At 42.1% G+C, this 23225-nt stretch overlaps 1 protein-coding gene across 6 annotated transcripts in view; it reads right to left on the bottom strand.

Moving 5' to 3' along the window:
• The window catches only part of LOC115596465 (VPS10 domain-containing receptor SorCS1-like), a 138371-nt gene that overhangs the window by 51706 nt on the left and 63440 nt on the right, over positions 1 to 23225 (bottom strand). For 2 of the 6 annotated variants that reach the window (XM_030441609.1, XM_030441611.1), the window contains exon 1: positions 9305 to 10216. The exons of the other annotated variants lie outside the window; for them this stretch is intronic. In XM_030441609.1, coding sequence (XP_030297469.1) covers positions 9305 to 9982 — 678 coding nt within the window. In that variant the 5' untranslated portion in view covers positions 9983 to 10216. Of the gene's footprint in view, positions 1 to 9304; positions 10217 to 23225 lie in introns of those variants that run through there. 6 annotated transcript variants of the gene reach the window in all.

Raw genomic sequence — 23225 nt, 5'->3', positions numbered from 1 at the left:
GGTGTGGTGAGCGGGCAGAGTGAAGGCGGAGGAGAAAGACAAGATAAAATGCTGAAGAGGACTTAATTGAATTTAAATATTGATAATCTTAAGTCTCGTGTTCCTCCCCCTAAGGTACAACACAGGGGTCCAGGCCTGAACAGGTATGATTACTGACAGAATTACTCGAGCGTCAGAATGAATCAGACGTTGCTGTGGTCGGACAAGCTGCAATCTCTGTAGTCGTTTGCTCACTTAACAGAAAATTTACCTGCGTTTGGCAGTCGGCCGGTGTTAATTTCTGACGCTGCTCTAGATCACAAATGCTTATAGTTTCATTAAGAGCAGCATACTGTGCGTATTCAAATGATAAATATTCAAATATATATATGTTTATGGCCTGCTGGTTTCAATTTTGGCAGATTATTATTAAGCAGACATGATTACAAGCTTTTACTGACTTAAAGGACCCAAGAACCAGCTGGGTGAGTGCTATTTGCCTCAGCATTGTTGCGTGTGTCCTGTGAAATCAGGCAGCTATTGAGGGACTATTGTGGGTATTGATTGGCGTCTGCATCCCAACTATGGAGCGAGCGGGGCCGCCGACTGGCAGCACCACTAAAGAAGTCCAGTTTGATGACAGGGAATCAGTACAGAGGCGGTGTTCCTGCCAGGTTTCGGCTCCTGGCACCTTCACGCTGAGTCGGCAAATGGGGCTGCTACTCTAACTAGCTAACTGCGGCTACATTTAACAGCAGTAAGCAATCACTTTAGCAACAAAAGCTAGCGGTGTACGACCAACAGGGACCTCCATAAATCACCTCGCTACTGTAACTGGCCTCCGTCAATCTCAGAGGCTGTGTTTGGCTCTGGTCCAGAACAGCAGCACTAGTTAGCAGTTACTTTAGCAACTTGTCGAGCTGTTCAGAGTTCAGACAGAGCTCATACTTTCTTCACAAAATACGATCCATTTTCATCCAAATCAGTCAGTACAGTTCTAAAGTTTCGAAAGTTTGCGCGCAGTAATCCCTGAGGCCCCGTCCGCAGAAACACGCACAGACAGAAAGCGCACAGTTAGTGTACGGCCCCCGAGTGCAGGATGAGTCATCAACACTTTTTGATCGTTATTTCTCGGAAGTTACAAACTCTAAAATAAAATAACCTACAAGACCGGCGTATAGGTGAGACAGAGCAAGACATACGTGACAAAAACACTTAAACAATCGTTTTTGACCTCATGAGAACTTTACAGAGAAACCAAAGGGCTGCTAATAAAACTTGGTACATTCAGGTGCAGGACATCTTTTAAAGAACGGAATAAATTAATGTGGTTCTACTACAGAGTTTGGGGGTTATTAATTAAATGATAAGGGCTTACTTTTTTTCATGCCCTTGGTTATCCCCTAGGATGCCTCACTTCCATCAGACCTCAACACATTTCTTTACATTTTCCTAATTTAAGTCACAACACCGGACACACTGTCTGTATGTATGCTGCCTCCGTAATGACATTGTTGAAACGGTCTTTCAGTCTTTTTTTAAATAATTTGTTAAACATTTCGAGAAATACGTATTTATTTGCTTTCTTGCCAAGTGTTAGACATGAGGGTTAGACATTCTGTCCATATTATACGCACGTTTTATTATATATTATTACGTTTTCTTTGATTAAGGACAGCTTTGTACCTAAACAACTCAACAACTGCAATTGAATATATTACTTTGAGCACAATTTTGTGTTAACTCCAAATGTACAAGCACATGACTCGCTTTTATTCAAATACATTAATAACACTGCAGTGCTTACATTTTCATTTGATTCCTAAATTCTAAAGCCACAGTTGACTTTGTTGCCTTGAGCATTTTTTGTTGTGATGTAAGAAAGACAGGTCAGAGTTAACTTTCCACAGATTTCCTTGGCTGAATACATTTCAGCCACGCCGCGAAACATTCTGTGCATTCAGTTATTCTTTTTGCTTTTGTGCAGGCGTTGACACATTCAAGGTAAGTTCTTGTAATTCTTGACATCTCATAATGAGCTCTGATCAACATTTCGTCTTTAAGCTGAATCTGAATCAACACTCGCTTCGTTTGAGCTTTAACTTCTGTCGTTGCCTCGGACAACCAACCCTGGCACGCACAAACTTAAATGTCTCTGGATAATTGCAGAAATATGGTCATGAAAGCAGCGTCTTAGTGGTATCTGCTGTCGTCATCCATCGACCTTATCTTAATACGTGCAGTCTTAAGTAATGCAGCCTCTCATGGAGAGAAATAATTGAAATAAAATTGAATTATTTCTGAAGAATAAGAGAGTTGTTTGCATGCGTGGACAGAAGATGCACAGACAGCTGACTCATCTCATCTCATAATACTGCAGAACAATATAAACTGAGCCTATAACAAAATAACAAATACTCAATCAATGACAAGACATTGAGAAAAGGACCTTGGGAAGAAATCTTAATGACGACCGGGACAATGTCACCAAATTCTGTATTTTACCCACTGTTCATTCAGAGAGTCACAGAAACAACCGAGAATTCCGATTAACCTTCTGCATACCTGGCCCGCCTCCAATTTGCAGAGACATATGAGACAATCTACCAAGAGCTCAATGAAGCAGATGAGGAGAAGCAGTGTACCGGTCTATCAAGCACAAGGTCTGTGAAGAGGAGGAGGCCTGCGATCGGGAAATGAGGCAGCTGGAATGGCTGTAAGATGGAGGGGGCGAACTCAACAGATGCGTCAGATGTAGTGGTTTGAGTGGCAGGAGATGGACATTCAGCTTAAAGTACAGAAGGAAATGAACAACCCTGAAGACAGTTGTTAGGAAGTGCAAGCTGCAACTCAAGGCCCGACACAGAGGCTCTTTATCCAAAACACGATCGTCCCGACCCCAGAAGAAGAAGGAAACGGAGAAGAAGACGGCGTTCCTTTTTTTCTTCTGTTAAATATCCATCTCCATCATCGTCATATTTCCTCTGCTGCCTGTATACTGTTTCTTCTGCGGAGGATTTGAATTGATGACTATTACACACATGGCATTTTAAACAGCAGTCTGTGTTTCAAGGTGATGAGGGGCCTGGGCCTTTCCCAGCATGCACCGGGCAACACTGAGGACGGTTTGACAGCCTCACAGGACTAACACAGAATGACAAACGCGCTCATACCTACGGGCAAGTTAGACTTTCTGATTCACCTTAGTTCCATGTGTTTGGACTGTGGGAAAAAAAAAACTAGAGCGTGCAAACACGAGGAGAAAATGCAAAAACCAGGCAATCCATCCACTTTTTTAGGAGGATACAGGAAGAAAGAATTCGAACAAACACAACATTCATTTAAATTAATTCAAACGTAACCCACGAAGCTCCATTCTAAAATACATTGTAAAGTGAACAGTGTTCTGTTCATTTGTGGTGCCTCCTTGGTCTCACTTAAGTGACAAGTTATTGTTACGCTGTTTGGATTAAGTTAGATTTTTAACCCAAAGCGGTTGCCCCTGACTAATTTCAGAATTGGACCTACTTCATGCCGGATTAGCTGCTGTTAGATGTTACATTTGAAGGGGGTCATTAATTAACCAAATGATGATCTGTCGAATTTCTGGCGTGTCTGATTTTCCACGAAGCCGCTGTCAAAAGGTTCATTAGAGAAACTATAGTGAGCCTGTTTTCATATTACTGCAGTAGTGTTTTACATGTTGTGACTGCTTCGTCTTTCCTGAGACTTTGCTTTGATTCCAACAAATCGTAACTTTGCTGGAGAACAGACCACTTTGTCTGCATCTTCTAGTCATCTTTACTTCCATATTCATGTGTTTTTTTTTTTTTTTTGTGGGTTACTTTTAGTTCAATCAATAAAATCAAAATACCACAAAGTGCAACGGACAGATTAAGGGAATAAATGATGATGTGCATGACGTATGTGACTTTAAAGTCAAATGAAGCTTCTGCTCCTCTGAAGAGATGAAAATACAGGCAGATTAAAGTCTACTCATCACTCCACACAGATCTGATGTAACCTTCCTCACATAAATACATGAAACAAATAGCAAAATGTCATATTTTCATCATGTTATCTTGGTTTTGGGCCCTGCCCATGGACCTATAATGAGAGCTGGAATCAGCACCCAGGGCGGAGCTCATGCCCTACTCTACCTCGCCCACACGTGAAACGTCTTCAAGAAACTGAAACACGTCCAGCTGCCTACGATACAGCACTTAGAGTTAACCATGACTGAGATCTTTTGTCAGCATCTTCCCTACTCTATGCAAATATACACCTGCATCACCTGAACAAAGGGATATAATGTTTTTTTTACACAGAAGATAGAAAAATCTTCATGTAAAAGGTTTTGCCAAATGAACAGGTAGGCCCAAATACTTAAGAATGTGTTTTACAAGTTTATACCCTTCTCTAAACTTAACAACTCTTATTACTCAATATACTCAATTCTTTAGTATATCTGGTTGAAATGTTGAAATCAGTTGAATCGACACACTTCAGACAAGGAGGCAGACGGGCTTTTACACCGATGCCTCGACAAAACTGAGACTTTATACAAAGAAAGAAACATCTTAATGTATCATATGTTGTATTTAATGCTGAATTTACAAGAAGGTACCACTGATTTAGAACGTGACTGACTTCCGGTTCAGCCCCTGGCTAACCTGAATGTGGATAAAATTATTTAATCATGCTGCTTCTCAGGAAATTCCAAATTTTAATCATTTGAATGGATCAAATTAATATCATTAAAACGGGTCATTTTCGAGCGTCGTGATGGTCAAAATGTATCCACACTTTTACAGCTGCTTCCTTCCACAATGTAAGCTCACGTCACTTTACTATTTTGCTTTTACTTTCCTATTCAGGCCCACAAAATATAATGGTATAATGGAGAATTGGCGCCTCCCACCGCTTATCTCAATAAACCAAATTAGATTGATCACATCAGGGTAGTGGGTGGAAACGAGAATCCATTCACATACAGTAAGAAACTACAGATTCTTACACTGTAATCAAATATCTGAAGTTTGCTTGTCCTCAAATTGTACAAACCCAGCGAGAGGACACTTATGGAAATGCTGCATGAGACGGACTAGCCAAACTTCCCAGCATACCGTCAGGTCTATTTTCCAGCCAGTGGGCTGCCATCTTCTTTTTGATTGTTGAACAACTTGGCAAATTTCAGCAGATGTCATCTAGATGACAAAACATCTCTCTGAGGATTCAGAACAATGGTAAGTGTTTTGTCTTCTAGGAAAACAAAGTAAAGCGCAAACAGGGGTTCGTGTGTAGTCCACAACAACGACATGAAACACTGTTGTAGCTGCGACTGATCGAGGACTCGATCACTTCATCCATGTTTTTCATTGAAAAGCCTAAGCGACAATGGCAGCTTTGTTTTCAAACCGTGATAATTGGACAAATGATAAAAGAAGCAGCAACATCCACTCTGGACTTGAAAAAAGTAAATATCAATTCAATAACAGGCTCAGACAATGTGTCTCTGACACACTGTATGTACAAATTGGCTGATGTCCTGCGAGCTTAATACGAAACCAATTATCTGTTTTCTGAGTTTTTCAACAAACACATTGCAGAAGGCGGCACAATATGGCGTCCTGACAATTTTTAGAAGTGTGGGCAGCCGGACATCTTGGCTTCATGTATGACAACGTCGACATGTGAGGACGTCTGGCTGAAGTGTCAAAACAGAGCGGCGCGTTCCCACACAGACTGAGTCACATCAACAAGCCAGAGGAGGTATTACGTATATCAGCGTTGCAAACATTCACACCCTTCCTTCTGTCTTTAGATTTTTGTGTATCCACTCAAACACTTGTCAATACTCTGCCTCCCATCACTCGCTGTGTCAGATAAGGTTGCCCACTGATGTGTGACGGGCTTCTTAACCTCTTTTTGAATGTTCTCAGACGCAGGGAAGCTGTTTGTAGCCCGAACTGTGACTGTTTGCAAGTTTAACAAACATGCTGAACCTGGGAAAGAGCCAGTGGCTCAACTTGATTTCAGTGAGGGCGTGGCATGTGGCAGACGTGAGAGAAAACACACCTGTCATCAAACAGGACAATAATGATACGTACCTGCAAAATCCTGGTGATAATGACTCGACTCACAGATTAGACGAGTAAAATGTATTGAATTTTACGGATGCAGGGGCAAGGACCTCGCCTTCCTTCGAAAAATAAACTTGTCGTCCTCAATAACCCATAAACAAATTATGTTATGATATGCATCTAAAAAAAACAGAGATGCAAAACAATGTCTTTTTAAGAACACAAGCAATGTCTTGGCCTTTCACAGATATATAGGTGTTGGTATGAAACTTTATTTCTTTCCATAAATACACAAAATATGTTTGAGGTAAATCAAAATTTCCAGTGAAGTTTACCATTTCAGGTCACTGGTTTTCCATATTTTAGGGCTCATTGGTAAAAAAAATTGTGTTTAGGTATATATACTGTGATTATAAGAATATTGCCCGATAAATAAATATCAGAATTTTTATTACTCCCTAATATATCAGCGTCAATCCCAACAATCCATTATCGGTCGATGTTTTCGTGTTTTCTAAAGATTGGTTTCACTCATCAGATGACTCAAAGTCTGACAAAGAGTCTGTGGCCGCTTCGCAAATTGACTTGACTTACAAATGACTTGTTAGCAAAACAATTGAGTCTTTTCTTGCCTTTACGGGAAAAGCGATGCAGGGGACTCATCGACCATTGTTAACCATTATCAATCGCTCATGTGACGCTACTCAGCCCGACTGGAATCTGCGCACTGCTCGAAGCGTTGTTGTTTGAGTCAGAGAAACACAAACACAGATGAGAGAAGACATCCGAATAAAATAAAGCCAGTGCACACAGAGCTCAGATCGAGGATGGACTCTTAAAACTTCCTACGGGCAGTTCAACATCAGTATGACTCATCCGTCTGAATCCTGAACAGTTCAGTGTCCCCTCGGTTAAAATTTGACAAATTGGGTGCAACCCTCAAAGTATTTACCTTTCAATTATCCAGAACAGTTTAATAGTAGTCCTCAGAGTTTTCTCTATAAACTTTTAATACAAAAGTGCTTTTGGCAGCACCTTTTGTGTCTCCCATCAAGAACTGGTTTTGAAGAAATATTTCTGTTTAATGTCCCCCACTCCCCGGCAGTGCCATGAAGTACTCGCCCTCGCTGGCGTGTGGCTCTTGTTACCTCTCTCTAGAGCCAGTTAGGCTACCGGTTTCCCTCTGCTTCCAGCCTTCACGCTAAGCTACGCTAATGACCTTTCTCATATTTGCTGTGCAGCCGTGCATGTGGGTTCTTCTCATCAGAATCTCTGCAATAAAACGAGTGAGCGCATTTCCACAAATGTCAAATGATCCCCTCAAGGATGTTTTCAAAAAAACATTTCTTGATCTGTTTGCGGGCGCTCACTTATTCTGTTGCCTTTTTCACCGATTGTTTGTCTACGTCTGTTTGACAAACTCACGGTCGGATTTAAAGCCGTTCATCAACAATATCAGATTCAGTGCTGCTTTAGATGCACTTGCTGCAGCTGGCTTTAAATCTGTTTCGTTAATACATGACTGGGAGGAAGTCTTATGCCACTTTGGTCGCTCATGTGCCTGAGAGATGTATCATTTGTTGTTCAGAAGGAAAATCTGCCTCCATCTCATGCTCTTATCAGTCTGCACGCTGCCCTGAGATGATGTCATCGTGTCAGTTCTCACAGCTGTGCCGATGGCGCACAATTATACACATCTGTAGAGCCAAGCGCAGACACCTCACACTGGCTCGCAGCCTCTCCGCACTTAATAAATAGATGAGTAATAAATTCTAGAAACTCAATACAAGACAAACAAGACATAAATACGTTTCTTTAGCCCCGAGGCTGAAACGAGATGCACTATCCAAGAATCTCTGGCTCAACAGATCAAGCCCAGGCCAGATGCCACAGCCTGTTAGCCTCTAATTTTAGCGTTAAATCACACCTCCAAATCGCCTGTCTTTCATCTCGGCAACATTGCCGGGGAGCCATTTATGCCTGCAGGATGTCAAAAAAGTTAATTCACGATTACATCTCCAGCAGGCTCGGCTACCACACATACTCACTGCTCTTACTGAAGATGTATATTTAGGGGGTACAAATTATTAAAATTCTGCTGCCCGTCTCCTGATCAAAACCAGAAGAAAAGGGAGAGCGCATGAACGTGCTTTTTAGCTGAACTTCACACGGCTCCACACATCCTCCAGAATTCATTCTACAGCCCCTTCTCTTGTAGAGCTCTAAATGGCTTCGGACCAGCTTACATCGCCGTCCCCCAGATGTTTTGGGAGCCGTCACATTCGCTCACGTCCACCGCTGTTGGACCGTTAGATGTTCAGAACCCCACATAGAAGAAAAACTGGATGGTCCCAGTTGATGTGTGATTGCCAGTCCTCTGGAAAGCAAGATTTCTTTCAGCTTTCAACTTTTCTTTTTAACTTCTGAATCTTTATTTCTGCCTATATTTAGTATTTCACAGCACGACTGTGAGGCCATTTCGTACGTGTTGGATTATTTTAACCTCTCTGCTGTACGATGACTTTTCACTTTCACCCTCCAGTAGCTGTTCCCGCGTACATAGATTAAAGTCTGCTTAACTCCGAGGAAGTGTATCAGTCAGTAACCTTCTTGTGCGATCACCTATTTTTGAGCACGGCCGATAAGGCTCTGGCAAGAAGATAGGTACACAGAGAGGTTCGCTGGATTTGGTTTATGCAGGAAATATGCCCACAGCCGAGAGGAAGAAGCGATTTGACTGAAATAAAACTGCACAATTTGTCTTTAGAGGGGTGTGTGGGTGAGAGAGAGAGAGAGACAGTGAATACATGGAAGAAAAAGGACAAGATTGAAGACACAGTGCCACAAGGAGAACATGCAGTTTTGACTCATTTTTTTCATTTAAACTTCAGCCTACATGCCAAGTCAGCTAATCAATAGACAAAAGGATGGATGGTGTGTGTGTGTGTGTGTGTGTGTGTGTCAGAGAGAGAGAGAGAGAGAGAGAGAGAGAGAGAGAGAGAGAGAGAGAGAGAGAGGGAGGGAGGGGGAGATTTAAGCAAGGCGAGACTGATTCCTGAAACTGTGCCACCACTCAGCAGTCACACTTTTCATCTCTCAGTCCAAACTAACGCTTTAAATCACTGTGATGCCCTCGTCAGAGATGGTGTGAGTGACCACTGACCACACTGCGTCAAACATTAAAAAAAAAAAAAAAAAAAAAAGCCCCGTGCGTAAAAATCTGGAGCACATCCACTACTTACGCTGCTGTTCTGTCCGGACCAGTGCACCATCGCCTGGTTGTGCGCCGTGTCCCCGGCGAGCGCAAATGTCGAACTTGTGAGCTGAAACTCCTCCTGGTCCGAAAACGCAGCGTCCTCCCCGCCCTCGGGTCTGAATCCGGACCAAGTCTCTGCGCTCCTCGCACTCCTCGTTCGCCTCCAGCTGGCCACAGCCGCGTCCTCCTCCACCGTCACATCGACCTGCGCCCCGTCTCCTGCGTAAAAGCGGCCGTTTTTACCCTCGTCGCTGCTATTTTCGTCCGGGGAGAGGGCAGCCGCGCGTGAAAGACTTCGAGAAACCACTTTGGGCTGGGAAAGTTTCTGCTGGCCGTCCTTCTCGAGACGACTTGTGTCATTTCCCCGCACTTTGCGCGAACTTTCTTCGCTCGTGGTTAATTCCGCAACGCTGTGCCTCTCCTCCCCGCCGGCGCTGGGTTCGGCGCCCGGTGACCTCTCGGTAAATCCAACAAAATCCTCGCCGAAATTCACCAAATCCAGCGCCGAGAGTTCCCGGGCGGACGCTGCTGTGATCGGCGGCAGCTGGCAGGAGGGGATGCACCTGACCTCCGCTTTTGTTCCGCCAAGGATGGAAGTTAGGGTGAAGAGCCAAATCCACTCAGAGAAAATGAGAAAAAGGCAGTGACCGAGGCGCGTCTCCATTCTACGTTAATTCCGACTTCGGGCGTGTTAGAAGCACATCGTTGTCACTGTTGAGCGCGTGTCTGTCATCACCTGGCGGAGTGGAGTCCGTGAACGCACTGTGGGGAGGTGCAGCGGCGCGCGGACAAGTGTTCCCAAGTGCTGATGCAAACGATGCATCAGAGGAGGAGCTGGAGGCTGAATCCCGGACGAGAGGGGAGAGAGGGGCTCATACCCCCGCATCCTCATCTCAACCTGGATGGGAGAGAGAGAAAGAGAGACAGAGAGAGAGAGAGAGGGAGAGAGGCAGAGGGGAAGAAACAGCAGCTGAGCGTACTCTTAATTAAGTTTTATTTCTGGAGAGGAACATGACGCCCTGAGGGGGTATATTTTATTCTGTTTTTGATCAGAAACACTGTGTCACAATGAGATATTTGACTGGATCATCATCCCATATGTAATTACGCATCGGATTAAAACAATCTGGCAACCCCCCCCTTTCAGATGTTCGCCTCCCTGGGGAGAAGTCTAGAAACATTACCGGGTCTGCCTGCGCTCGTCTTTGCGCGGAAATGCTCCTGACAGGGGCTTTATGGAAGATACAATGAGGCTTTGCATTTTCCATTAGCGCAGGCCTGGGTAATCAATTAACAGGATTGCCTGTGTTCACTGTCAATTATGTCGTGCAGGTATAATGACTCTGTTTTTTGGCCCAACTGCAGAATGGGCTTGAAAATTGTTCCGCCCGGGCTGCCCTTCCTGTACAACCCGCTCCACGCAGCTGAGTGCAATATTTCCCCCCAAAATTTCTGCTTGTTTTTTGTGCCCTTTCCTCTGGTTAATGGCTGGTTGTCTGACAGAAAATAATGAGAAGGATTCAAATCAGAGGTGAGCGAGTTCTCCAGCAAACCCCCTCTGGTCTCTGCTGTTGTAAGCAAAAGAGGAGAATGCCGGCAGGTGCCATGGCAATAATGGAGAACCCATTATTACCATGCAATGCAGACACCCTTGGAATATATTGTTATATTTCTCTATACTTTGGGCTTTGTTCCAGTCAGCTAATGGTAAACCATTAGGAGAACTAGAGCCTGTCCAAACCCTGTGATTAGATTCTATTTCTGGGCAGCATTTAGTCAATAAGATGAGGATGCTGTTGACTGGTGACTGATGCCGAAGAGACTCCTTATATTGAGCTGTGTTCTCTCCATCGCTCTGAGCTGCGACGTGATCCTGTTCCACATACGGGTCAACTGCACAGAGACGTCTTTCATTGGCAGCCATTAGTGATGCAGTGAGCAAGAGCTGTCTCAATCTGTTTCAGTTAGCCCCCACCAGACAAGGGGAAACCAGTCTATAATGCAGATTGATGGCTGACTGAGAATTTCAATCATGAAGAACGTTGCCTAAAAAGCTCAAGTTCTCCGACTGTGATGCAAACCTAATGCCCAGTCCGGCTTCGATGCAGGGGAAATCTGCTGCCTGTGTTGATGCACCTGCACGACTTCTTACATGTACTTCTTTTTTTTTTTTTTTTGACTCACTGTGTCTGTGATACATCTGCAATGACATAGTGGAGTGATCATAATGGACTTTTGCCTGAACTGTCTGCTTAGTTTAGACATGGATGGCTGTGCACACACTGGGTTTGTGTATAATTCGTTCCTGGTGCTTTATCTTGTTTTTCTGGTAATAACTGCTGCAAATAACTTCCACCGAGACGGATGCAACTCACAGTTATCTTCATTACCGTCATCATATATCCAGATTAAAACCAATTAACTGTTTAAAGGTCATATTGATAACAATTTATGCAGACAACTAATTTTTTTTGAAGAATAATACTTCGACAGAGATAGCAGAAAGGCGCGGAATAAAAGTTCTCTTCTCCTTAAAACCCTTATTATGATTGTGAATCAACCTTTTTACGATGTTTGTCAGGTCCAAACTGATAGTTTTGTTCGTGTCTGTGTAAGAATCCTGACGACTGGTTCTAGTTTTTACAAGGTTGATCAGCAAACAGCCAATTTTTTGAAAGATTCAAAATGTAAGAATGTCTGAGTTCTTTGCACCCAGCATACTGTAATGCCCAACTGTTAGCCGGCTAGCGATAGCAATGTCGACGAAGCAATTGGTAAGAAAAGTAGATTTTTGATTCTCATTCCCAACTTGTCAAAAACTGACGCACTGGGACGGCGGCCCGGCCCGACCTATAATCACAACGCATCAGTATTTGATGAGCTGGGAATGAGACTCAGAAATCTGCTTTTCCTATTAAAAAAAAAAAACTTTTAAATGTCAGAAAATACTTTGTAAATAAAAGACAGAAAAAGGCTCATTACAGTTTCCCAGGAACTAAGATGGCATATTCAGTTTACTTGCTTCGTCCAAAAAAACAAGCAAGAAAAACAGAAACATTTGAAACTAGCTTGAACTGAGAAATGTTTTCGATTCACCAATGATTCAGGCATATATGACCTACTTAAGCAATAAGACCATCGACCATACCAGATCAGAGAAGTCATAAAGTAAGTCACTTAAAAAAAAAAGATCTTCATGGCGAAGTGTTAACGGGGGAATTGAGGGTTTCACAGCACCAGGACCATCATATTACATTTATTAATCTTACATAGCCAGAAATAGATACGTTAACTCATCGCTATGCCTACTGGAAACAGCTGCGTCTTTCTTTCACCTGCTTTCAAAGTCAGCTCGCTCGTTAGTGAAATCAGAACATTTTAGACAAATGGCAGCGGTGCTCATACCACTTTGTCCACAAATGTTGCTGGTAGCCGACCCAACCGCCAGAATAAATCTTAGCAAGGTAGCAAGGTGTAGGCGCACAAAAAAAAACATGGTAAAGATTGGGAAAAGAAGGTGTTTCGGCTTAAAATACCTGTTTTGGTTACCAGGATTTTGGCGGGAGATGTCCCGCCCTCTCCTCAAATATTTCATTTTGTTGTCGCCACAAAGACAGCTGGGAGTTATCCCAAGGTCACCTTAAAAATATCCAGCAGTGTCACGCTTTGAAAACTGAAAAATTATGGTCCCTCATCAGAAAATATCAAGTGTTACAAATGTACAAACACATAGGAACGTCGCATCAATGTTAAATGTGATATGACAGCTGTTGGAAACATTTCAATATGGTAAATATGACACGTACAAATGTGAACGTATCAGTAGTTTGAGACATTTACTGCCAACATTTTAAATGGTTACTGGACCGTTGTGGCTGCTTTAAATTCCTGTCGATTGACTAATTGAGTCGTAAGAACTATTTGCATTTAGATTGATAATGTAGATTTGTCTTTGAAGCCACGGTGAGAGGTTGAAGTTTGGCATAAACTGAAGGATCAGAAATCCTGTGTAAGAATAAAAACCCTCGCAGGCAAACAAAGTACAAGCACACTCTGGTGTGCATTAAATATCACATATCCACGGAGGATCTTTTTGACTTCTTCACAGACTTTAAATTTCACAGCGCGAGGTGACAGATTTCAGGACTGATGTCGTCTTGCACATTTGTGTGCACAACATGGCAGCTGAGTGGAATCATTGTCTTTCGACAGACACGATTGCTGCTTTGCCGCCTGTCACACAGACTGAATACAAACTGCGCTATGCTCCCTGAGCTCATACTTTTATGATGGAAACTTGTGAGCAGACAGTGTGAAAAGCACACAAAGGAACGAAACGACAGCAGCCCATGTTGTTGGATTATTTCTTGTTTTTTATAATTCAACGGAACTGTGTGAAAGAAGAACGAAAAGCTCAGTGTTCCTATCTGAAATTAGACCTTTTCCACACTGATGTCTGGCTCACTTTCACCCCCGTCCTAATTACTCTGATGCTCATAACAGTGACGGAAAAAAGAGAAAACAGCAAAGACAGTCCTGACATTATTCATGCCGAGCACATTATCTTCCCTTCTGCTCCGAATAAAAAGCTAACATCTGCCTTAGCATGGGGCGTCAGCTGCAATATGCGTAAATGACAAAAGCCACACACAGCTGTCATTGAAACGTCTGTTTCCAGCATTCAGTAATTATCTAAACCTAATCCTCTTACCAGAGAATAGAAATGGGGGAGAAAAAAAAAAAAAGTGTGAAAGTTCTGCTCGGGGTTTTGAAACATAGCTTCATGCGGATGTGTTACAGACGTACACACGCCGAGAGAGAAGGTGTTGAGGTAGCAACAGACACCTGAGACATCCACTTTAATTAGTGCTGAACACACCTCTGGGGCACCGGGAGAGAAAATTGCCTTTTCAAATAATGATTTCAATTACATTATTGAGAGATACGGTGAAATGCAATACAGGCAGCAGGTTAAGTGCTCTGACCCCGGTGAAAATGCTGCAGGGTTGAATCCATTTGATACCTCAAAATCCTTTAGTTACTCTCTCAAATGTGTGATGTAAGGTTTGGACTCAGTGAGGTAAAATGGGGAAATGATACTTAGCTACTCAGAGAAAGTTATTCAGTGTTACAGATCGGTGTGAATGCATTTAAATGTGTGATTAGCCAAAGTACACTGATCTCTTCTTTATGTTTTGCTCTTTCCTTTTAATCATACAGCAGCTAAAGTGCAGTAAATGCAGCTTTAATTCATTAACCTTCAGCTCCTGCATGAGCTTTGATTCAAAACTGTAATTTATTCAGCGCGGACTCGGTAATCAGTGAGGTGTGATTCCTCCTCAACATCACGTTAATCTTCATTCTTCTAAACTTCTTTGCGTGACCTTCGTGTGTTCAGAATTTTACCCCAGTGCAGCTCAGGACAGCCACAGCAGCCTCACATTCAAAAAGAGCAAAGTCCTCGAACAGTTTGATAAGAAAGTAATGTTTTCAGCTGGAGGTCATACATTTATTCTCATTTCGCTCCTGTTAAGATGCCAGAATGCCATCATGTTTCATGACCTTTGTGATTGTTGGGAGCATATAACTGCCCTGACCTGCTTACAAGATTCGAGGGAATGAAACTGTAGCCTCGGGCAGCAGGAATTAACATGTTCATTTTACCATGAGTTGAAAAGTGCTAAAATATAGTCAATTATATATTTAGCACAAAAGCAGTTGAGGTTGTTTGTTTTGAATTTAGTTTCATTTGGTACATTTAGAAATATCTGCAGCACAAAGGAGCAGTGGAGGAAACAGGATTTTTGAGGGGCAGGGGCGAGGTCCATGGAAAGGGCACCAGCTACATGCAGTGATCGGAACTAATTAACATATTTATGTGACAATAGTTTCAAACATAGACCCAAAGAAAAAATACAATTCTTCAGAGATTTATCTAAACAGGACAAGTTCTCCAATTATACAGAGGCGTGACGAACCGCTTCATTACAGTCTGAATCACCAGCACGCATCAGAAAGAGATAATTCAGTCAATAATAAGCACTTTCGAACAAATGTAGCAGATTGTTCCATAAGGTATTCATTATTCAGAGCATCGGAGCTTGGATGAAAATGTGCTCACGTCCACGTCTGCTTGCAGCACCAACCAGTTCATTCAAATCCGTCTGGACCAAGAGGATATTTTTTGGCTAAACTATCTCATAACAACACACATCCACTAAGCTGTTTTAGTTGTGTTGGTCGGTGTTCGTGTGTTGGACTGCCAAGACAGCGTTAGATAAACAACGTTCAGAGGGGAATAAAGCCACAATATTGCCTTCATATTGTCCATCACCAAACATGGATTGTTGTACTCTGGATATTTGGATGAAAAGGTTTGTTTGCGCACCACCACGTCTGCAGAGAACATAACGAAAAGCTTTAGTGAAATAAAAAAGTCGAATAAAGAGCTCAAGAATAATTATTTCCTTCTGATCAATTAATAGAAAAAAGTACTTCTTAATTTGATTTTCTGTGAAGCATTGGAACTTACAAAAAAATAAAAATGACATTAATTGTGGTATTTGGAAAAACATGAAGTTCAAAGAGAAATGACAGTTCAGTCATTATCTACACACTTGGATGTCAATGGACAGTCAGGTAAAGGTTCATAGTCCACAAAACATTTCTGGAGCTTCACAGCAAAACAGTGTTGCAGCGTTGGGACATTACTTACACTCTCAACGTGCAATAAAGCTAAGAATCTTATAAGGGATGTAAATAATGTCTTTTCAAATAACTTTGGGATCTTAGAGCTTCCAGGGACGTCAGACAAGTTGTATGGTGCCATTTTTACATCTTCTTTCTGTTGTTTTTTTCTACATTTTAGTAACAAATCAGCCAGACGAACAGGCTGAAAAACTCCTTCGTCCCCTGTGCCATCAAACTGTTCAACTCCTCACTGGGGGGGGCAAACAGACGAACAGAGAGATTGAAGGACAGGAGAGGTCTGCCCAACAATAGACATATTGGACTGTTCATGAACACAACGTACAATAACTAATACAATAATGATGTACAATATAACACAACCATAACAGATACTGTGTATCTGTGTACAGTTTATATATATATATATATATATATATATATATATATATATATATATATATATATATATATATATATATATATATATATATATATATACTATATACACACATGTGTATATCAAATATAATATACAATGTATACATATATGTATGTATATATATACATATATATATATATTCGTATATGTATATGTATATATATTTTTTAATATTTATTTACTTATATGTATATCTATTTTATATGTATGTTTATAGGTATATTCTATATGTACGTATGTATATTTCTTGCATATTTATATATATATATTTATTATATACATATGTCTATGTATAGTATATTATATTTGTTTTAAATCTTTATATGGGTATTGGGTATGTTGGTGTCTTTGCTTTGTTGATCCTCTATATATGTGTAGCAGTGCTGTGTGTGACATGGAGCTTCAATTTCCTTGAGGGAACCTCCCAAAAGGATAAATAAAGTTTTCTAAGTCTAAGTCAAAAAAACAAAAAACAAGTCCCCATCTACTTCAGTTGTTTAGGAGAATGCTGCAACACTGTTTTGCTGCAAAGCTCCAGAATGTTTTGTGGAATACAACATTTCCCCTGACTCTCCATCGCCATGAGGGTGAGTGGATAATGAGTGAATTATCCTTTCAGTTATCTTATCCTTTAAAACAGTTGAAAGCATCATCATGTATGTTTGAGCCTGTCTGCACCTACTATTAAAATATCTCCTTGATGAATCTCCCACTGGTCTGCACACGTGGACGCCTGATCTCTCCCTGCATTATGTCTAATATCCTGTTTGAGTAGGAAAAGCATCAATTTCCAGAACGTACATTAGAGTCAGACGAGATGTTAGCGCTGATAGCTTTCCCTGTGTGAGCGAACAATGTTGCTTTACAAATGTACCCTTTATTTGACGCTCAAAATAACAGCATAGAAGAAGTAATTCCCACAAGGACACTTCAAGACGAAAGGTAAAGTTCATTTTAAGGTAAGAAATGCACATGTTTGAGGTAATGTCCCCGTGTCTTATTATTCTTTGTAAAAGGAGACACTGTGGGAAGTGATGCTGAGGTGATTCATCCCTTTATTACATTAAGAAATTGTATCCCTTAGGGGCGGATTCAGGTGGTCGGAGGAAGCCCTGAAAGTGCAAAAATAAACCGGAGCCTGTAGTTTGGCACCTTGACTGTAAACATTAATATCTGAGAGAAATATTGAAATTTTGGAAAAGCAGGACTGGCGTTCTCCTGAAGTAGCTCGTAATTAAAACTTTAGAAGCCCATCTTGTCCTCTTTTAGACTGTGTGGTGGTGACAGAGGTCCGGGCCCTCCCGCTGAAGATTTAATCATTAAAATGTCTTCTTTTTTCTTTTTGACCCGCTCACTTTCGAGATGATTACAGCGCTTTGCAACTAGAGAGAGAAATCTTTGAAATATCTTGAGTAATAACAACACACACGGAGACTATAAATGAAACATTTGGTGCGTGTTCATGGGGGCGTGTTAAGAGATATGCAGGTCAAACCTGATTCTCATCATCCAGCCGGGAAAAAAACCCAACAGCTTTCAGCGCGCTCGGAGTCGTAGTTTATCTCAATTAGCCCCCAACAGCAGATGCACAACCATGACGCACAAGCTTGTAATTATCAATTACAGATATGGCTGTTTACTCAATTTTTTTTAATGGCAAGAGTCATACAAACTAATGCTCTGCTGTAGGCTTCTATTGATTACTAAATAATAATTAGGGCAATTTCTATCATCAACATGTTAAGAGGGAAATTCGGCAATTCTGTTTTCTTGTGCACCTGTCGGTCTGTCTAGAAGCCCCTTTTATGATGTGACATTGCCATGCTTATGGGTTGGTTAGGTTTAGGCACAAAACCTTAACCTTACATGTCCCTATTTATACACACTAATGTTAGTGCAAATAGGTTCAGCGATAAGGCACCTTTTAAATGGAGTAAAAACTACCACCAAACCGGATCCTTACGTTCCCCTTGGAGATTTTAAAGCTCTGCTGTCTGGTGTTCTATTAATTGTTCTATGTTGTCAACTTTCTAGTCAAAGGTTATAGGTTAAAAATTGCATTAACCATTAAATAAAAAAGAACCATCAGTTTGAAGTTGAAAATGAACAGCCGTCTCCCGTGTTGTCTGTTGACCCATCATCCAGACACCGTGACCTTCTCCCCACATGGACCTTTTCACTTCAGAACAACATTGGCCTTCTTCCTCCTTTGCTTCTCACTTGAACATAAATGTATATTACTGTGGGGCACTGGTTGATACTACTGATGCTGTTGTTTTTCTAGGGAGGACCTTCTCGCTTATTTGCTGTCTTGAAGCGAGTAATAAGATCAACTCATGTCTTAACGGTAAAAATGAGGAAACAGCCAACAGCTGGTTAGCTTCGCTTACTTTACCATAGAAACTCGTAAACAGCTAGCTTAGCTCTGTCAGAAGCATTAACTGTTAAATATGGATGGAGCTCATTGGTCTGAAAAGTAAAGCCTTCAACCTGCGAACTTTCTCATGGCCAGCAGGGGGCGACTGCACTGGTTTCAAAAAAAGGTCTGATAAGCCAATGAGAGAATTACTCTCCCTCTGACGTGATTTATTACCTCAGTATAGAGTTCAGAATTTGTTGAGTTTATGGTCTCGAATGCTAGTGTCAACTCTTCCTCAACACTGCATGCTAACGATTATGAAGTTATGTCCCAATTAAGAATAAAATGGATGTTAAAGTGGGGTATGCATTGGTGACTGATAAGTCGCTACTACAGCGTTTCCTCAGGTTCTCAGTCAGATCCAATCAGTATCCTGCCAAGTTCTACTCTATTGTCAAAAGATGGCAACCTTTGACTCTGGAAAACCAAGATGGAGACAGCTGTAAAATTCCAGGCTTCAAAACGGTTGCCCAGAAACAAATATATGATGTCACTGTTGGTTTACACATGGTCCAAATCTGTCTACACATGTGATATGACATGCTAAATAGTGAGTTTCATAGGTGAGCAGTTTCCTCTGTCTCCAGTCTTTATTCTAAGCTAAGCTAACCGGCTGCTGGCTGCAGCTTCCTATTTAACTGACCACACAAGAGTGATATCAAGCTCGTCATGTAACTCTAAGCAAGACAGTAAAAAAGTGTATTGTTCCCTCAAAAATGACATTATTCCAATGTGCTTGGCTCTGGCAGAAACATGCTCTTCTCATGTTGCTCCTCGCAAAATAAGTTGTTTTCTAGTCCCCTCTTCCCTGAGTTAATTAGTCGCAGAGAGACATATATGAGTAAATGAGAAGGTCATTTTTGTTGTTAAGCATACAGATAGAAACTTCAGGACACAGATCACTAGCTTCATACGCTGGGCGGAAACCACTAATGAGGTCAGCGCAGCCTTTTCTCCCCAGTCCAAAGGCCATGACGAACTTAAAAACACTGAACTCTGCACAATAACAAGGGAGCGGGGAGGCGGTGGGAACTCCCACACGGTGCATCAGTAATTCACAAAGTGAAATATTTCATCCTGCAGAGGACCCCTCTTATTTTCAAGAATGTCATTTTTGAGTCGTATGAAGGAGCCGGAGAGAGATATCCTTCTAGACATCAATTATTAACCAAAGCTTATATCACAACCTCATAGATCAAAACAGCAAGCTTGTAAGATACTAGAGGGCATCTCATATATTTAGCGCTGCCAGAGAAACACAAACCTAAGACAGAAAGGTTAGGCGTTTGAAATCTGACGCAGGCTCACGAGTCTTTGTAATTTCCCTGACAGGTACACGATATGGCACCGGAACACTGTAGGCTATGTGAGTCTATCTTTGTACTGCTCCATCAGAGGCAGAGGATTTTGCACCACCACAGAATAGGGTTCCTGTGAAAATGAATATTTTATGATATAGCTACCAGGCTATGATTGGTAGCATAAGAGTAGATTTGCATTCCAAACTGCCTGTTGTGCAAAAAAAATTCATCATTACCAACCATAGATAAGTCTTAATGTACCCAGCAGTCCAAAAACAGGTGGTCCGGTGTTTCTGTTGTCTCCCCTGAGGTTAGAAACCACAAGGCAGGTAAAAATATTTACCCTAGGTTAAAAGCCCATAATTCCCTGACTCAATAGGGCCATATTTAGCATGGAGTAGACTGGCTTTTGGCTCATGCCCTGCTTCATTCTGCTGCTATCGTGATGATAAAAAGACTTTTCCCTTCCTTGTGGGGCCTTTAATAATGATGAGACGCAGTTGCCATAGCTCCTTTATTGTATATTTCCAGCTGACAAAAAGCATCTATTTTTAGATATATTTTTTAATGCACTGAGTGAACTTTTATCTGAGGTTTTTTGGCAGCTTCCTATTGGCGCCTGGGCAGCTCAGAGTAGTGATTCTGTTCTGTTTTAAGCACTGTTGCAAAACAAAGACATTAGAGGTGAAATGAATAATGTAGAGTCATTTCTCAGTAAGAAGTCTGGACACTTGCCTCAAGGGGTGCTGCGTCACTCTCCAAGCCCCTGTAACCTATATTTGTTTGAGTCGGTTTTAACAGCCCGTCGGGGAGCAGAGCCTTTCCAATACAACAAGCTTGATACGCTAAAACAGATGATTCATCTTTGTCCTTGTGCTGCCATGCGTAAATGTGATACGGTATGTTTATCCTCACTACATACCTGGGAAGTTTTCTAGAACGTATTTTTATATGTTTTTCATTGCTCTCGCAGATACAGAAAGTGCTTTGCAACAGAATCCGATGCCAGACGCAGATGCAAACCCGATGTATCTGATAGAAAGCAAAGTGCAAAAATAGCCTTGCAGCCTCTGCATTCCTATGCCTACTCCATCCTGATCCAAAGAACCTGTCACTCTCCACCTTGTGACACAAACAAACTGGAACCACCTCAGGTACTCGATGCTGATTTGCATTTTGTATCAAGTTCCTTGGTCCGACGCCAGCACAACCATAAAAAGCTCTGCTCCCCAGATATGGAGGCCCTGATTGAAACTGTAGGCAGAGTGGAGGCTCTCGCTGTGTGCTCTCTATATAGAGAGCTCATTAGTTGGAGAGACCTGTGTGCATTGTTCCAAGTCTGCAGAGTCAGCTAGGGAGCCACTCATCACTCCGCGCAATCCAGACTCCTGCACATCTGGTCTGGCAGCGTCAGGGTGACCTGCACGCACGCACAGACACACACATGCACATGCAAATGTTGGCGCAGAGGCGAACATAAACATCCACCAGTGCACAAAGACTACAGAATGCCCGAATGCGTAATGTCCTGGCTGATCATGCATGCATTGTGTAGGCAGAGCTCTGTGGATGAGCCGCATTGAAATGTAAAAAAGACTTTAGACATATTCTGCACCCCCCCCAACACCCCCCCACCCCTACACACACACACACAAACGCACAAACACACACACACACACACACACACACACACACACACACACTTCCTCACAAGCGCTGTCCTATTTCGCCTGTGATTTACTGGCAATTTTACACCCAGCTGAGGTGGCCACCTCCAGCGCTGACCCTGCACTGTACCTCGGGGACGTGTGCAGGCACAGCATTTTGGCAGCGCTTCCCCAAGAATCCCCAAGCAAAGTTTCCTGTGCTGTCAATCTCCACTTATGAAGGTTTTACTTTACTGTCTTGAAGGTCTAAAATGCACAGCTCCTTTCATATAGGTCAGTCCCTTCGCCGCTATTCCCAGTTCTCGATTATACAGCACGCTGCTCCACACTGCACCAAGCTCTACGAAACTTTTGGCAGCGGTTGTGTGTGCTCATATTCACAATGCGAGGATATGGAGGAGGAAGTCATCCGCATGCAGGTGACTGTCATGAATGGCATAAGAACAAAGAGAAAAAGAAATGAATCAATTCCACAGCAAGGGTGGAGGCTTGTGTTGAGAACATGTCAGTGTGCATTCTATTGGCAGGCTTGTTTCATCGGGCTACGTCACTTCCAAGACATGCTGAGCAGCGAGTGGAGGAAAAAGTTGACTAAGAAAGCTGAGAACAATAGTGGAGAAGACCACATATTGAGCTTCTGTATCCGTATAAAAGAAATACACTTGCTGGACCCTCGGCTGCCATTTCAAAAGACAGGATTAATCAATGGGGTTCACTGAAGCAGCTTTCACATAATGGCACTCCCCACTAGATTAAAAACAACCATTTGAAATCGATACTTTTGAGCCTTTTTTTTCTTCCGATGCCACCGGCAAGATGTAACAGTGGCTGCCTCGAGGTACGATGAGATCACCTTCATGATTCAGACGCGGCGGGAGTGGATGAGGTATGATCGCAATATCCTGCTTGAATAAAAAGCTCGCCATTTGGGGAATTACATTTATTTGCTTCCTTGCTGAGAGTAAGATGGAGATATCGACACCCCTCTCATGTCTGTATGTTGGCTGAATGTGAGGCAACAGCCAGCAGCTGGTTAAATTAGCTTAGCGCACAGCGTGGAAACAGGCAAGACGGGGAAGACTCAAACTGTAACTCCACCAATTTTACACATTAAAGAGGTAAGTACTACTGCATATATTAAAAGTCTTTTGGGGCTCCAGATGAAGCTGCATTCAGTCTGATCAATTCACTCGGACCATTTTACCAACAGGCCCATCAGTGAAACACTTATGTATAAAAATATTTTATAGGTTAACACGATACATAGCTCATCTCATTATTTCTACTTAAGTCAGCTTTTGTTTGTTTCCACTGACAAAGAAGAAGAAGAAGTGTGTTTTTTTCAGACTTTGCCTCATAGTTGTTAAAATCTCTACCTTTAAAATGACATT

This window comes from Sparus aurata, chromosome 15 (genome assembly GCF_900880675.1).
Source record: "Sparus aurata chromosome 15, fSpaAur1.1, whole genome shotgun sequence".
In the NCBI taxonomy this organism is placed as follows: domain Eukaryota; kingdom Metazoa; phylum Chordata; class Actinopteri; order Spariformes; family Sparidae; genus Sparus; species Sparus aurata.
The sequence above is the reverse complement of the archived record's forward strand: the minus strand, read 5'-3'. Positions and strand labels throughout refer to the sequence as shown.